Here is a 17,387-nt window from a genome sequence, read left to right as displayed (position 1 = left end):
TCATCTGTCAAATGTTGATAATGTTAGGACCTACTTCATGTATTGTCGTGAGGATTTAATGATGGAATGAATGTAAAAGAGCTTGGCGTGGAATGCATGCTTAGTCAATGTTAGCCATGGTGCAGCTGCAAGGATATTGATCTTTAATTCAGGAAACATGGGTTTTAGTCTTCTGTTTGATCACTAATTTGTGATATGATATTCAGAAAATCCTTTCATTTTCTACCTTTCAGTTTCTTCATCTTTCAAAATAGCCAGATGAATTAGACAAATAAGAGCCTGTCTAGCTCTAAAATTATCCATCCCAGAGTATCTTATTATATTCTTAAGCATAACTATCAGGGCCAAATTTCTAGAATCTGACAGATCAGTAACCACAGAAGCCAATGAGGATCTTGATGCAAGTTGAAAATTGATCTATCTTATAAAGATACACAATGGAATACAATTTAGCTGTGAGAAAGAAGGAAATCCTGCCATTTGTGCCACCATAGATGGACCTGGAGGGCACTGTGCTAAGTGGAATAATTCAGACAAGAAAAATACTGCATGATATCACTTATACATGGAATCTAAAAAAGCTGAACTCATAGAAACAGAGACTGGTATGGTGGTTACCAGGGGCTGGAAGGTGGGAAAAATAAGGCAATGTTGGTCAAAGAGTACAAACTTCTTGTTAGAAGATGAGTAAGTTCTAGGGATCTAATACACAGCATGGTGATTATAATGAACATTACTGTTGTGTATACTTGAAATCTACTAAGAGAGTAGACCTTAAATGTTCTCACCACAAAAAAGAAATTATAATTATGTGACCTGATGGAGGTATTACTTAGCTATATGGTGGTAATTGTATTGCAATATATGTGTGTCAAATCAACAGATTGTATACCGTAAACTTACACAATGTTATATGTCAATTATATTTCAATAAAGCTGAAAAAAATTAAAACTGATCTATCTTCTATGTGTAACCTCTCATTGTTTTAGCATAAACTATATCCCAAGTTCTGTGTAGGATTCAGAAGTACACTATCTCAGGTAATTTATTTGATAGTAACCACATTTGGAATGTGTTAGACATCAACATTTAAGTGCCCAGAGAGTACTATTTTAAAGAGAGAAGGCAAAAATCTTTCTTGAGGGGGAAAAGGCAAAAGAGAAGAAAAAGCATGTTCTGTGTAGAGAAAAAAAAAACAAAACTACCATCACAACCTCTGTTTAAGTTTCCATTTCCCCCAAGGTTGTTTTCTTTTCAAGTTTGAAGAAGTTGTTTTATGTCTGGGCGGATTTGTGCTGAATAAACATTGTTCTCTCCAGAGAAGAGCCCTGTGTTAAATGGCATCAAGAAGAAATTGCCCTGCCTTTATGCTCAAGCTTTCCCAAAGCTCATGCATTGCTCAAAACTCAAATATTAGTGGAAATAAATACGGAATCTAGAGGAAAGGGCACCTCAGGGCAACTTCACAGCACCCCTGAGCATTCAGGACCCTCAAGGCACATCCATTGAATTGCAAGGCAGCACAGGATCTTTGAGCCAGATGCCCAGAGCAGTTGCTAACGAGATCCTGAGCTGTGCAGGGGCAATGGCCTGGTAGGTTGCCCAGCACTTCCCTGGCAGCTTAGCGTCTGCCTGTTAAAGGATCACCTATTGATTCAAAGAAAATACCTAACTTTATGTTTTAAATAAAGACAAATACTTGGAATGGCTTTAAATTATGGTAGGAGTATTTTAATTCAACTAGAATGTGTTTGTATTAAAAAGCAATTTAATCCTATGAATATGACCTCCTGTCTGTTTGACTCCGTGGTTCTCAATAATTTTATCTTTCAAATACACACATGAGGAACGTGAGCCACCACCATCAATAATAGTGACTTACTAAAGGAAATTATTCTTAGTCAGTAGTAGGGAGGTGTGGGAGACACATATCTAAATATCCAAAGGTTGAGCCACCAGTGGTTTAAAACAAATCTCCAAATGACTCTTGGAATCACTGGCTTGATTTTTTTTTCTGACCCCATCTCAGCCTTTCTACTATAGTTGGAACACCTAGAGAATACATATTCTTTTTGGATGGAATTAATGGACAACATATGTCAGTCTGCCCCCTCCTGTTTTATTTATTTATTTACTTATTTATTTTAATTTAATTTAATTTTTTTTTTTTACACAGCAGGTTCTTATTAGTTGGGATTGGGATTGACATATATACACTAATATGTATAAAATGGATAACTAATAAGAACCCCTCCTATTTTAAATGAGGTAGATATATTAGAGTTTTGGTGGAGAAAATATTTATAAAAAATTAATTGCTATAGTGCTTAGTTGATGGAGGTAGTAACAGGCTGAAGTGAAAACAAGTGAAACATTGATGTATTTTTAAATTTAAACTATGCTGGGCTCTCTTTCCTAAGATACGTTAAGAAGTGGAGAAATCGCTCATAATAATGCTGGTTGGAATCTTGAGGAAAATAACTGTATCTGTCTTCATTAACTTCCGCTGAAGCCCACCCTGTCTGTTGACCAACACCAATATGAAGACAGGAGTAAAGGGAAGGGTCCTGGGGCCAATTATATGCCTGCTGTTTAACCCCCTACTAAGGAATAAAGCCTGCCCTTCCACATTTCCAGACAATCCTTCAAAAGCAACTAGCCTTAGGAGAGGAGATTCAGGTACCTTAAGTTCATTCTAAGGTTTAAATTGCAGAGATTTCTTTCCAGCGAGTTTTGATTAGAGAGACACAACACTGGGTGTCTAAAAGCAGGCTGGAGAAGAAACTCCTCTGAAGTAAGGTACACAAAACGAGGACGCTTAGGGCAAAGGAGACACATTATATCTAAGACTGATCCTGTTTGGGTTTATAAGTTTAGAGGATTAAAGATAATATTACATAATCATATTTATTGTATATTTTTTCCTGAATGATCACCTAAATTAGGGGATTCTCAGCTTAGTAATCCTAGAAATGAAATATTCACAGTATATGGGACTTTATATTCACTAAGTAGCTAGTAAAATATGTGCCTCATAATTCAGAATTAGGAAGTCTCTAATGTTAATTTCAGAAAGAGATATTCCTTTCCAAGAAATAATAATGCTTATGATGTTTCCAGAACTCAGCAATTTCTGGATTCATTCTGTGTTCAATTTACAAAATCTTGAAACTAGTCGACTACTTTGGCTAGACTTGGATAATCTCCCTTCATGATTACAGGAAACGTTTAAGGATATTAACAAGATCCTTGACTCTCCCTAGATCTAATTTGTTTAGTAAGGACCTCCATTTTCTTTTCCCATGTGAAGACTATTCCCAAGTCTTTTTTCTGAAGATCTTTGGTTCCCTCAGAACATCAGAGAACCTAGGTTTTCTGCAGGGCAGTGGTTCTCAACCTGGGGTGATTTTGCTCCCCAGGGGCATGTGCCAATATCTGGACATATTTTTGGGTTTTACAACTGGGGGAAAGCACTACTAGATTTAGTGGGTAGAGGCCAGGGATGCTGTTAAACATCCTATAATGCACAAGACAGCCACCTACGAGAGAGAATTATCTGGCACTGAAAATTAATATTGCTGAGGTTGTGAAAGCCTGCTTTAGGGAGATTCTTGTTTTCCTCGGTGTGTGCATGCAGTCTTGGCTAGGGCTGGAGTTAAAAACTTATCCATTCATCCTCTCCTGGGATTTTTAATCTTGGTCAAAGTGACACAAGGACAGAAAACAAGTTACAACACAATAAGACAAAACAAATTAAACACACATACACACACACACACACACACACACACACACAAACCAGTTGGAGTGAATTCAGTCCTATGATGGGATCAAGATGAAATTGTTGTGCAGTCCCTTTTGCCTGTACATCTAGACCTAGCCTGGTTTCTTTCCTGTATCTAAACTTAGTTCCCCAGACATCCTGTCCATCATTGAGACATCCTTCTGATAAATTCCCTTTTTGCTTAAATTAGCAAGAGTGTGTTTCTCTTCCTTGTAACCTAAGAACCCTATTGGAGGCACCCATTTTTAGAGAAAGAATACAATGGGAAAATAATTTGAAGATTGTGTTTATTTGTTCCACAGTGTCAGACACTACCTTGATTGTTGGGTTATGTGAGACATGATTCTTGTCATCTAGGAACTTCAAAATCTAGTTAGGGAGACTAGATATACCCATATAAGGTGAAGTTTAATTCGTTTTCAAAGAAATGTGTGCTGTGAACCAACTGAGTGGTTCAAAGAAATAGTAAATGCTTTAGGGTTTCAGAGAGAGGAAAGGTTTGTTTGGGCTTTTATTAGGGAAGGTTTTCTGGAGGATGTTGGACTTAAACTGACTTTTGGAAGATAGATAGGACTTGGGATGGCAAAAAGGAAGGGGAAGGTCTTAGACACTGTGGGCACGGTGAGATCAGACATTACTCATTTCAGATCCCTCTTTTACAAGCTCCTTGACTTTGGGAAAGTTATTTGTAAAATGTAATATAAAATGCCTTAGAACAGGGCCTAGCACACAGCAGATACTAAATGAATGCTAACTATGGTAACTATTATTATTTGTCTCTAAGCTTAGGGAAAGTGTTTAAGCCAAGATGCAGAGTTGGAAATTAATGCAATGTCTAAATAAGGAAAGTAACTTGGCCACACAAAGCACAGATAAAGTAGAAGAGTGGGTAAGAAGACAGGAAGGCTTTTTTTAAGGCTATATCATGACTGCCTTTATGTTTACACCTGACAGGTTCAGATTTTATCCTCTTGTAAATGTAGGGGTCATTGGGAGATTTTGTATGGTTAAATGTTGTGGTGAAAATAATGATTTTGGAATGTGATTTCAGTGCTGATACATTGAATGGATTTGGAGAGATCCATTTCATTGACCTTAACATACACATTTCATAATGTCTTCATTCCTAGAAATTAAATAGCTACTTTGTGATCCTACTGGGTTCGTACACTTAGTGTCCTTTGCATCAAGCTGTCCTTCTATTCCCTTCCACTTGGCTTGCTAGCAAGTCTAATTAAAGAGACAAATCAACAAAAGAGGACGATGAAACTTGTAATAACTGTATGTAACACTTAGGCAATATAGTCACATAAATTGATTTATTCAAACAGTTAATTCTACTGATTTCTTATACTAAGTTCATAGAAATTTACCAATCATTTCAGCCAAATTAATTGATCTGGTTATATAGGTAGACACACCTTTGCCTGCAATAGAAAAGAAAGAGCTAATTTGGACATTCTCAGGAAAGTTAGTGTTGAACATATAAAACCTAGCTTTGGGAAGAAGCAGGCAGTAACAGTCATAGCTTCACTAGCACATTAAGACTAATACCATGGTATACTCAGTAGAGCAATTATAGTTAAGGATAATTAAACATAAGCGGCTACAGAGGGAAACGCAGGGAGGAATTGTGGACTGAAATGTTAGTACAAAACTGCATCCCTTGCTCCCATTCTTTCAATCAAAGCATGAAGCTTGAGCAGAAAATTGAAAGACTAGCTCAGACCCCAGTTAATCCCTCTAGGGGTCCAGGATAAGTTTTCTAATAAAATTGTAAATCCCCACTGTGTTGTTCATGGGGTCTAGTATTGACAGTTCTCCCCTTCATTTCCCAAACAATAACTGTGATTTTCAGATGATATTTTTTTAAAAAGAAGAAAAATGAAATGAGCTTGCCTACTCATGGCAGCATGTGCTCTAGCTAATCTGCAAATGCTATAATTATGCTATGTGCTGATAGATTTGTCTCTGGGCTGGTGGTCAGGATCCAGATGAACTGCTGCAGTTCCTGCTTTATCATCACAAATGTTTTGCACTTCTTGGCAATTCCCAGGCCTAGACATGATATTGGAATTTAATGAGGTTCCACGCCCATACATCCCACTGGGATGCATTAGGATAAGTGTAAGTTCATCTCCTTTCATTCATGAGTTTAGGGAAAAAAATGTATGTGCATGGAATGTTCTACAGAAACTGTGTTTCAGCTGACTGTTTGCCACAAAGCCGCTCCCACTGGCCTGGGAAACTTAGCTTAATTAGTTTGTAGTCAAAGAGGCTAAAACCATTGATTCAGTACTGAGCATTTTTACCTGTTCTGCCTACAACTTATATCTATCTTCCTATCCATTCTGCATATAGGGGCTTTTGGTGACAAGGGGGCACCAAATGAGACAATGCAAGCTTCATTTAGCTTCATCTCTAAGGTGGCCATAATTGTAACTATCTTCCTTACCTTCCAAGGTCATTGTGTAGATCACATGAACTAATGTATCTGAAAGCACCTTAAAAATTATGAACCACCTGTAAATGTAAGGCACTTAAAATTATCATTAATATTAATAAATTTTAGTAATTGACATTTAACAATAATAAAATCAGAGTAAGTATATCCATAGTCCATGGCAGGAGGTAAGGATGGGGGGCAACAATGACTCCAGATTCATATCCTGATGAAAGTAAAACAAGATATTCACCTTTGAGCATTAAATACATTACCTACAGTTACTTCCCACCTACCACATCCCAATTAATACATTTGCAGGCAAGACATATTTGAAAATAATACTAAGAACAGTTTCCAGCAATCTAAGTGTCAATAATCTGGATGTGTAAGGCAAATTGACAATAATTATGCCAAGTAACCAAAATAATTCTTTTATAAATAAAATGTAGGTGGCTGGAATTTTAAAATTTTTATTCATGTTTTGAATACACAGTATATGAATGTTGTTCAAAATGTATAACAGGTATACAGTGAAAATTAAATCTTCCTCTGCTGGCCAGTACCTCCCTAACCCAACCTTACCCACCACTATTCCCCAATCACCTAGCTCATCTCCTCAAAGGAAATCACTGTTATGAGTTTCACATGTATCCATTCAGAAATATTCCACACTTGTACAAATATATATATGCACGGCACGTGTGCGTACACACACACACACACGTATATTTTTTACACAAAGGATAGTATACTGTGCACACTGTTTGGAACATTGCTTTTTCATTGAATAATATATCTTGGAGATATTTCATAATAGACGTACAGATTTACCTAATTCTTTTAAGTAGATGTATTGTAATATATCATTATATGGAAGTAACATAATATTATTTAACCAACCTCTTACTGATGGATATTTTGGTAGTTCTCAATATTTTCCTATTCCAACTGATAGCAAACAACAAAACTGAACATCTGTTGTGACTGGATTTTGAATACAAATATTTAAATTTTGTTTAAAAGCATATCCTTTATATTTCAAATAATATTTAAATATTGATATAAGGTTATTAAGAGTAACTGAAATATTGAAGAAATGAAGACTATAGATATTGTATTTGTGTGTTTGCCTGTATTATGCCAAAATTAGCTTAGTTAGAAAAATATATCATTCAATTCCATAAGGACAAGATGCATTACAGGCCATCAATAAAGATTTGTTGGAAAAATGAGAACAAGTCACTAAAATTTTTCCTTAACAGTTTGGATATCAGGAAGATAAAGCTAATGTTATGTAAAGCTCTTTCCTGGTGCATTTTTTGTTATCAACAATTATTTTGGGAATATCACCAAATTTGTATATTTCCCTAACTTTTCCTATCATGTGATCAACTTTTGTTTCTCTCTTTCTCTTCTAAATATCTTTGCAAATATGAGATGAACTTCTCTCAGGTCGGCACAGAATTCCTAAACCACTCAATTAACAATGGGTTAATGATTATCTCTTTCATACCCAGCTATATTCTATGTCTCTTGTGAATTACAAAGACTTATAAAACATTTCCCTTTGATAGGTAAGAGTTTAGTTGGATAGTTGAAGTAAGGCATAAATACGGGAACAAGTAAAAGGAACTCAGGGTATAAATAATAGCTTCATATAAGGTTTGTCATAAAGCATTTTATGTCTGTGTGTGCCAAGTCCTGACATTTCTTTCTTCTAGGTGCCTCTCTAAGTTCTACCTCTATTCCTCGATTTGTGTTATTAATTTTTCTTGCATTTCTTTTTCCTTACTCTGCCTTTCCAAATCTTCTCCATTCCTTGAGGTCTGTGTGGAGACTCATTTCCTTCATAAAACTTTGCCCGACCCTGACAACAAATACTGACCTCTCCTTTCTCCATTCCTTTACCACATATAGCCTTAGAGATGAAATGCTACAATTTTATTTTTACTAAATTGTATTCTTTGTTCATCTCTTTACTTTCATGTGCTAATTCTGTGTTCATAGTCCTAGATTATATATTGAAGACAAAGATAAAGATTTTACTTCTTTTCCCTTAGCACTTAGCATAAGACTTAGTGGACAAAAGATGCTCAATCAGTATTTTTGATCATTTATCCTAATGAAGGTACCAGTGTTTTATCATATTGTTTTAGAGATTGAGGTGGGGAGTGAGGGATGATTCAGAGGTATAGAAGGTTCAGTCCACCATAAATGTCCATTAGGGTTATATTTCATTAAGAATATTTAGTACCACAAAGTGGGTATGAAGATTTAATATTTATATGATTATACTCTTAAAATCTGTATTTCTTTACACTCACAAGCTTATAAAACTACTCAAAATAGACCATTCGTTTGATCTTGTTGGAAAGTGTAGCTGTCAAAGTGGCATATTCACAGTGAATCAATGGTGCTCTAAATGTGTTGGGAAGTGGAGATTGTATGGATAGAGTAACAGCTCAAGTAGGAACACTGTCTAATAAATGTTTACGTACTGTCAAGTCTACAAACTTTAAATATCATACACGATAGAATCTTTCTCATCCTGTAATTTATCTCAATTTTTCCATTACCTTCTTTCATTTTCTCTTCTAGCTTTACTCACAGACAAACCTCCCAAGCCATTGTTCCCCATGGAGAATCAGCCAAGTGTTATAGATGTCCAGCTGGGTAAGTCTCCTTCTGGGAATAATAGGTCCTAAACTTCCTCTCTGTTAACAGATGGGGAAAATTGCATGAACCAGGAAAGGTTTATTGCTACTGTTATTACATGCAAATCAATTTGTGTCTGCTCATTTATAACCCTGGAGTTCATTGCAATAGCAGTTTAAGGAAATGAGTTTGTATTGCATCAAGGAATGGTAATACTAAGTGGTTACACTGGGTATTAAGTGTGCTGTAGGACAGAGCTTTTTAAATCTGTGACTGATAGATTCCTGGGTGTCGTGAATTGGTGATTGGTACAGAAAACTTTTCATGCTTGTCAGTCCCAAATTTTTATTTAGAGAGCACTAACTCCTGGAGAACAAGCCCTTTTTTAAAATAAAAGAGCCCCTCAGTACAGACTTTAAAACGATCTGATAATATTATTTCCAATGGCACAATCCAGGGCTATTTAAAACGTATTTTTAGGTTGAGATCCTAAATATTTATGAATCATCTGGAGTAGGAAAATATAACAAGTTGATTCATGGGTGCTAGTGCCTTTTTACAGATTCAAAGTCACAAGGTGTTGAGCCTCCTGCCACTAAACCTTATGTTTCAAGAAATTTAAGCTTGAAATTCAGAGGCTTGCTAGGGTCTCTTTCAAACCACGGCCTTTACTCTAAACTATATTCTTTAACATCTGTGAGCTTTCATCTATCTTGGGTTTTATTCTATTCTTCAGTTCTAATAATTTCTTCAATTCTAAACAAGAGAACTGGGTAAATATGCTGGTAACATATTAGTCGTACTTTGGGCATATGACATTGAAATATGTGACCAGTGGTACCTACCAATTATATAGCTAGGGAAGATGAATTGGCCCCAATATTTCAGTCACTTCGGAAGTTTTTGACTCAACTTTTGATCTTTCCAATCCAACTTGGATTGTTAGAGACTTATTTCTATCTTAAAAATAGGTGAGAGAAAATTACATTCCTAAGAGCTTGTTCATTTTTTAAGAATGAAATATAACACATTATAGTTAATGCAGCCTAGCAGTATGAGTACCAGAGTTAAGTATTTTAAAACAAAAAGAAAATAATAAACATGTTATTAAGAGTGGGATGGTGAATATTTTGTTGATAATGTTGAAGATTAGACTATGGCTCTCTCCCCACCACTTGTATATTATTTTGCAGAGTCATCATATTTTGTTAAAGCCAAATCTAGATGTGCAGACACACTCCTTCAGTAAGTTTTATATACTCACATCTTTCCATCCACACTGATATAAAATACCTCAAGGGTACTCTGGTTTGCCAGGGGTTACATGAAGCCATAAGATGATCTTGTATCATTTGTTGAAGATTCAAGTGAATAAGTTATTTCTATATGAAAACATAAACTAAAGAGTAGCAAGCAAAATTCACACAACTATTTCAATTAAAACATGACTAAATTTTGTGTTTGTGGCCCCTAGGGGGATACTTCTTCATTCTCCTCTGCCATTAAGCAAACTTCAACAGAAAAGTTTGAGGAGTGTTGCTCTAAAGGAAGGAGGGAGACCCTTGTAGGAAGTAAATTTCATTCAGATTCACTGGGTGTCACACTTGTCTGTTGTATTCAGGACATCTCTAAGATGTGTACTTTTTATAAATATGTATTCCAACACAGGTATGTATACCAAAATAATTCACCAACACCACCCTGTAAAATCATTAAAGTAATTTGCCTCCAATTTACGTTAGATGCAAGGCTGAACTTTTCAGTTTTTAGTTTGTTACACAATTTGGAAACAACTTTATTGACAGAAAAATGGAGACCTGCCCATTTTTCATTCCAGAAAGGCTGTTTCTCCAAGATGCTAAATCGACCATGTAATTCAGAGAAAGAAAAACAAAATCACTTAAACAAGATCTTTGGCATTTCAAGGAGCACATGACTGGTTAATTTTAAGTGATTTTTAACTTTTCCACAGATTTATTTAGTACTGTTTATTCACAACTGGAAATCATTTTGTAATTTACTCATGCCTCAATAGTAAGGTGATGTTAGAAGCACTATAAATGCCAGAGAGCTCTTCAGTGTTGGTGGGGGCTCTGCAGTCAGAATGATGAGGGCTTAGAAACCCTAGGCATAAAAATGAGCTAGAGAAAGATAACTGTGGTGATTGGACATCCCTGTCTATATCTTGAAAACTTTTAGAATTAACTAAGATCTCAAAACTTCTAGAAATTATTTTCCTTCATTTTTTAAAGTTTACCTAGCACATGCAGTTTTACACATCCTTAAACTAGAACTAAAATTAGAACTACCCAAAATACAACAATCCAATCTAAATGGCTAAGCACATTACCAAGTTCAGTTTTGTCAAATCCCAATATTTGAAAATTTGGGATAGCATTGTAGTGGATTAAAGTTAGCCCCAGATTTTCGCCTATTCCTACCATCTAAACATAGTTTCTCATCCCCCTCCCCTTGAATCTGGTTGGCCTAGGATATACTTGACCAATAGAGTATGGCAGAAATGATATTCTGAGATGTTGGAGGTTGGGTCAAAAGGAATCTTGTAACTTCTCTTTGGATCTCTTGGTCTGGTCTGAAACTACCATGCTGTGAGAAACTCAAGACACATGTAGAGACCCTAGAGGTTGAGATGCCATGTGGAGAAAGAAAGGCCAATAAAACACCAAGGCACCAGACATGTGAGTGTATGAACCCATATTGGAAGTGGATCCTCCAGTCCCAGATGCCCTGACCTATGCCATGTAGTTCAGAGATAAACTACTGAGCTGAACTCTTCTTAGATTTCTGACCCAAAAAGTCATAATCAACCAAAAAAAAAATGGTTATCACTAGTCACTAAGCTAGGTATAGTTGGTTAAACAATAGATACCTGGAACAAACATTAATTAATTTTCTCTAGAACATTTTGAAGTCCACTTTACCCATGAACAAGAGTCTCATGCAGGCATTTTATGCAAAGTTAGAAATATTGTAGGAAATATTTGAGTATCAGCTTCAAGATAGTTTTAGAAAGCATGATCTAGAATTATTATTTATGTGTTTGTTTGAGGGCTGCACTCAGTTAACAGTTCTGCACATTTGTAAAGGCAATCCAGTAAATGAAAATTTTCAGTCCAGATGAACACTTTTTAGTGCATGGAGTTGGCATCAGTACAGATATTTAGTTGTGTCTCTAGAGGAAAATAAACATCTTGACTTTCTCTCTCCTATAGTGTAATCCATTACTCATCCACAAGGTTATAGAAATTTACATATTTTTGCTGACATAGTGATGACAGTTTGGTTGTTGCTAAATTTTGTTCACACTATAATGCTGAAAGAAGATTAATCTTAACAAATAACTATATATGTTGAGATGATAAACATGTTCTTAACAAAATAATATTAAAATTACTGCTCTCACAAAGCAAGTCTATTCAGCTAAAGCTGCCTGTGGTAATGTATGAAATATAAAGATAAAAGCAATGTATAAAACACACACACAAATCCAGTTTGGCCTTATTACCTTCCATTTATTTTCTCCCTCTGAAAGTAGAAAAAATAACACTGCATCACAGTATATTAATTTATATTGTACTTTAATACAAAATTATTAAAGCATCATAGTGATATCTGCCCCACTTGAAATGTATTGATGCTAGGTAGACCCTCTTTTGGTTACTGTTTCTTTTATAGAACACAAACGCATGCTTTACAAACTGTTACAGACGCCTAGAAACTTTGAAAAAGCTATGAACAAATGTGGGTGAAAAGATTTGAGATCTGACATTTCATTTCAGTTAACGGTGGATTAGGAAATGTGCCCTGTTCCTCTCATTGATGATGATAACTATTTTCCTGGGAGTTCCTAAGACTTAAACTACCAGTCAGTGTTATGCATAAAATAAATATACCAGGAAGAAATAGAAAACATGAACAGACCAAACACAAGCACTGAAATTGAAACTGTGATTAAAAATCTTCCAACAAACAAAAGCCCAGGGCCACATGGCTTCACAGGCGAATTCTATCAAACACTTAGAGAAGAACTAACACCTATCCTTCACAAACTCTTCCAAAATATAACAGAGGGAGGAACACTCCCAAACTCATTCTACGAGGCCACCATCATCCTAATACCAAAACCACAAAGAAAGAAAACTACAGGTCAATACAACTGACGAACATAGATGCAAAACCCCTCAAAAAAATACTAGCAAACAGAATCGAATAGCACATTAAAAGGATCATACACCATGATCAAGTGGGGCTTATCCCAAGAATGCAAGGACTCTTCAATATATGCAAATCAATAAACGTGATAAGCCATATTAACAAATTGAAGGAGAAAAACCATATGATCTTCTCAAGAGATGCAGAAAAAGCTTTTGACAAAATTCAACACCCATTTTTGATAAAAACCCTCCAGAAAGTAGGCATAGAGGGAACTTACCTCAACATGATAAAGGCCATATATGACAAACCCACAGCCAACATTGTTCTCAATGGTGAAAAACTGAAACCATTTCCTCTAAGATCAGGAACAAGACCAGGTTGTCCACTCTCATCACTATTATTCAACATAGTTTTGGAAGTTTTAGCCACAGTAATCAGAGAAGAAAAAGAAATAAAAGGAATGCAAACCAGAAAAGGAGAGGTAAAGCTCTCACTGTTTGCAGGAGACATGATACTATACATAGAGAATCCTAAAGATGCTACCAGAAAACTACTAGAGCTAAACAATGAATTTGGTAAAATAGCAGGATACAGAATTAATGCACAGAAATCTCTTGCATTCCTATTCACTAATGATGCAAAATATGAAAGAGAAATTAAGGAAACATTCCCATTTATCATTGCAACAAAAATAATAAAATAACTAGGAATCAACCTACCTAAGGAGACAAAAGACCTGTATGCAGAAAACTATAAGACACTGATGAAAGAAATCAAAGATGATACAAACAGATGGAGAGATATACCACGTTCTTGGATTGGAAGAATCAACATTGTGAAAATGACTATACTACCCAAAGCAATCTTCAGATTCAGTGCAATCCCTATTAAACTATTAAGGGCATTTTTCACAGAACTAGACCAAATAATTTTACAATTTGTATGGAAACATAAAGGACCCTGAATAGCCAAAGCAATCTTGAGAAAGAAAAACGGAGCTGGAGGAATCAGGCTCCCTGACTTCAGACTATATTACAAATCTACAGTCATCAAGATGGTATGGTACTGGCGCAAAAACAGAAATACACATCAGTGGGACAGGATAGGAAGCCCAAAGATAAACCCACACACATATGGTCACCTTATCTTTGACAAAGGAGGCAAGAATGTACAATGGAGAAAAGACAGCCTCTTTAATATGTGGTGCTGGGAAAATTGGACAGCTACCTGTAAAAGAATGAAATTAGAAAACTTCCTAACACCATACACAAAAATAAACTCAAAATGGATTAAAGATCTAAATGTAAGGCCAGACACTATAAAACTCTTAGAGGAAAACATAGGCAGAACACACTATGACATAAATCACAGCAAGATCCTTTTTATCCACCTCCTAGAGAAATGGAAATAAAAACAAAAATAAACAAATGGGACCTAATGAACCTTAAAAGCTTTTGCACAGCGAACAAAAACATAAACAAGAGGGAAAGACAACCCTCAGAATGGGAGAAAATATTTGCAAATGAAGCAACTGACAGAGAATTATTCTCCAAAATATACAAACAGCTAACGCAGTTCAATATCAAAAAAACAAACAACGCAATCCAAAAATGGGTGGAAGACCTAAATAGACATTTCTCCACAGAAGATATACAGATTGCCAACAAACACATGAAAGGATGATCAACATCACTAATCTTTAGAGAAATGCAAATCAAAACTACAATGAGATATCAGCTCACGCTGGTCAGAATGGCTATCATCAGAAAATCTACTAACAATAAATGCTGGAGAGGGCGTGGAGAAAAGGGAACCCTCTTGCACTGCTGGTGGGAATGTAAATTGATACAGCCACTATGGAGAAGAGTATGGAAGTTCCTTAAAAAAACTCAAAATAGAACTACCATATGGCCCAGCAATCCCACTAGTGGACATATACCCTGAGAAAACCATAATTCAGAAGGAGACATGTACCACAATATTCATTGCAGCACTATCTACAATAGCCAGGACATGGAAGCAACCTACGTGTCCATCAACAGATGAATGGATAAAGAAGATGTGTCACATATATACAATGGAATATTACTCAGCCATAAAAAGCAACAAAATTGAGTGAGAGAGAGGCATGGACATATATACACTACCAAACGTAAGGTAGGTAGCTAGTGGGAAGCAGCTGCATAGCACAGGGAGATCAGCTCGGTGCTTTGTGACCACCTAGAGGGGTGGGATAGGGAGGGTGGGAGGGAGGGAGACGCAAGAGGGAAGAGATATGGGAACATATGTATATGTATAACTGATTCACTTTGTTACAAAGCAGAAACTAACACACCATTGTAAAGCAATTATACTCCAATAAAGATGTAAAAAAAAATTGAGTTATTTGTAGTGAGGTGGATGGACCTAGAGTCTGTCATACAGAGTGAAGTAAGTCAGAAAGAGAAAAACAAATACAGTATGCTAACACATATATATGGAATAAAAAAAAAAAAAGCTTTTGATGGACCTAGGAGCAGGACAGGAATAAAGACACAGACGTATACAATGGACTTGAGGACACGGGGTGGGGAGGAGAAGCTGTGACAAAGTGAGAGAGTAGCATTGACATATATACACTGCCGAATGTAAAATAGATAGCTAGTGGGAAGCAGCTACATTGCACAGGGAGATCATCTCCATGCTTTGTGACCACATAGAGGGGTGGGATAGGGAGGCTCAAGAGGGAGGGGATATGGGAATATACGTATACATATAGCTGATTCACTTTGTTTTACAGCAGAAACTAACACAACACTGTAAAGGAATTATACTCCAATAAAGATGTAAAAAAAAATAGAATAGTTTTGAGGATTGTGGCAAGTGAAAGCAATTTCAGGCAAATGTAAATGGATTACCAAAGGTGGATTTAGAATAAGTGTCTTCAAACTTTTTGTAAAAGCCTAGATAGTAAATATTTTAGGCTTTGTGTGCTATATGTTCTTCACTATAAGTATCATGTAGTGTGAAAGTAGCACAGATATTTATATGAGCATGACTGAGTCCTCATAAAACTTTATTTATGAGAACTAGGATTTCAATGTTACATACATAATTTTCATATGTCATGAAATATTATTCTTCCTTCAATTTGTTTGCAAATATTTGAAAAATGTAAAAATCATAGCATGTGGACCATACCAAAACAGAAGTTGGGCCCGCTGTGTCCCCGGGGTTGCAGCTTACTGGTCCCTGGTGTAGAAGCAAAAAAGTACTAGGCGCCTCAGATGCTGAACATCAACTTCATGTTGAGTAAAAGTGTTTACTCACTAATTGTTAATATGGTTATTTACATTACTCTGAGGATTTTAAATGAAAATAATTCTTGTGGATAACCTTGGATCATTATGCTCATGACGACCATAAGATATTTGCTAAAGTATGTAAATTAGTAAATTGCAACTCGCTAGTGCTGTTTCCTATGTTGGTTCTAAAAATTAAGCAAAGACTATTGTTTTGATAATAAACCTCAGGGTATAGAAAAAATAAATATAAACACTGTTTATTTTCTTTTTCTGTGTTAAAGAGTCAAAAAGGAGGCCTGTGGGCCTCAGTCATGTAAGAAAAACTCAGACCAGTGGAATAGTTCCAAGCTAATTGAATACCAGATGAATCTGATCCAGTATGAAAGAGTCTCTTTATTTCTCTTCTATTCTCATTCAGAATTTGTTTTATTTTTATAGGCTGTTTAAATTCATACTTAATGACTGTGTTATGTGCTACTGGCTCAAAAACTTTCTCTGTGTGTATAAGGAGTTTTAATCTTCATCAGAAATCAATGTCACCATCAGTTTCTACTTAAAATTATATTAGGTCCCCTAAGAGACCACTGTATACTACAAGAGAATAAGGGAAAATATAATATTTAATGCAATACTCAGGACTACAAGGCAAAAAAAATAACTAATTGAACCCTAATTTAGGAAATTAGCTGTTTAGCCAAATCAATCTTATTTTTAAACTCAGTATACATAAAAACATTTTTTGCATTCTTAGTTGATGCCAAACACTGTGTTAGAACCTGGGGATATAGAGGTTAACAAAATGAGGGCCTTGGCCTTAAGGTGTTTCTCAGTCTAGTGGGGAAGAGAGATGTGTAAGCAGAATTACAATGCAATATGATAACGGCCAAAACAGAGATAACGGCCAAAACAGAGATGGGAAAAGGGAGAGTGACATTTTTGTGGCAAGACCTCATAAATTAACAGTTCTATACTCTTTGACTTTCACTCAATATAATGACAAATCTCTGTAACCTCAATCCAAGTATTAAATTTATGTGAAAA

General features: G+C 35.7%; 1 protein-coding gene across 1 annotated transcript in view; it reads left to right on the top strand.

The window, feature by feature from the left end:
- The window catches only part of IL1RAPL2 (interleukin 1 receptor accessory protein like 2), a 1,145,014-nt gene that overhangs the window by 848,939 nt on the left and 278,688 nt on the right, over positions 1 to 17,387 (top strand). Inside the window, exon 6 of the mRNA XM_060292358.2 lies at positions 8,830 to 8,904. Within this exon, the coding sequence (XP_060148341.1) occupies positions 8,830 to 8,904 (75 nt within the window). The remainder of the gene's footprint in view (positions 1 to 8,829; positions 8,905 to 17,387) is intronic.

Source organism: Globicephala melas, chromosome X (genome assembly GCF_963455315.2).
Source record: "Globicephala melas chromosome X, mGloMel1.2, whole genome shotgun sequence".
Taxonomy (NCBI): Eukaryota; Metazoa; Chordata; class Mammalia; order Artiodactyla; family Delphinidae; genus Globicephala; species Globicephala melas.
The sequence above is the reverse complement of the archived record's forward strand: the minus strand, read 5'-3'. Positions and strand labels throughout refer to the sequence as shown.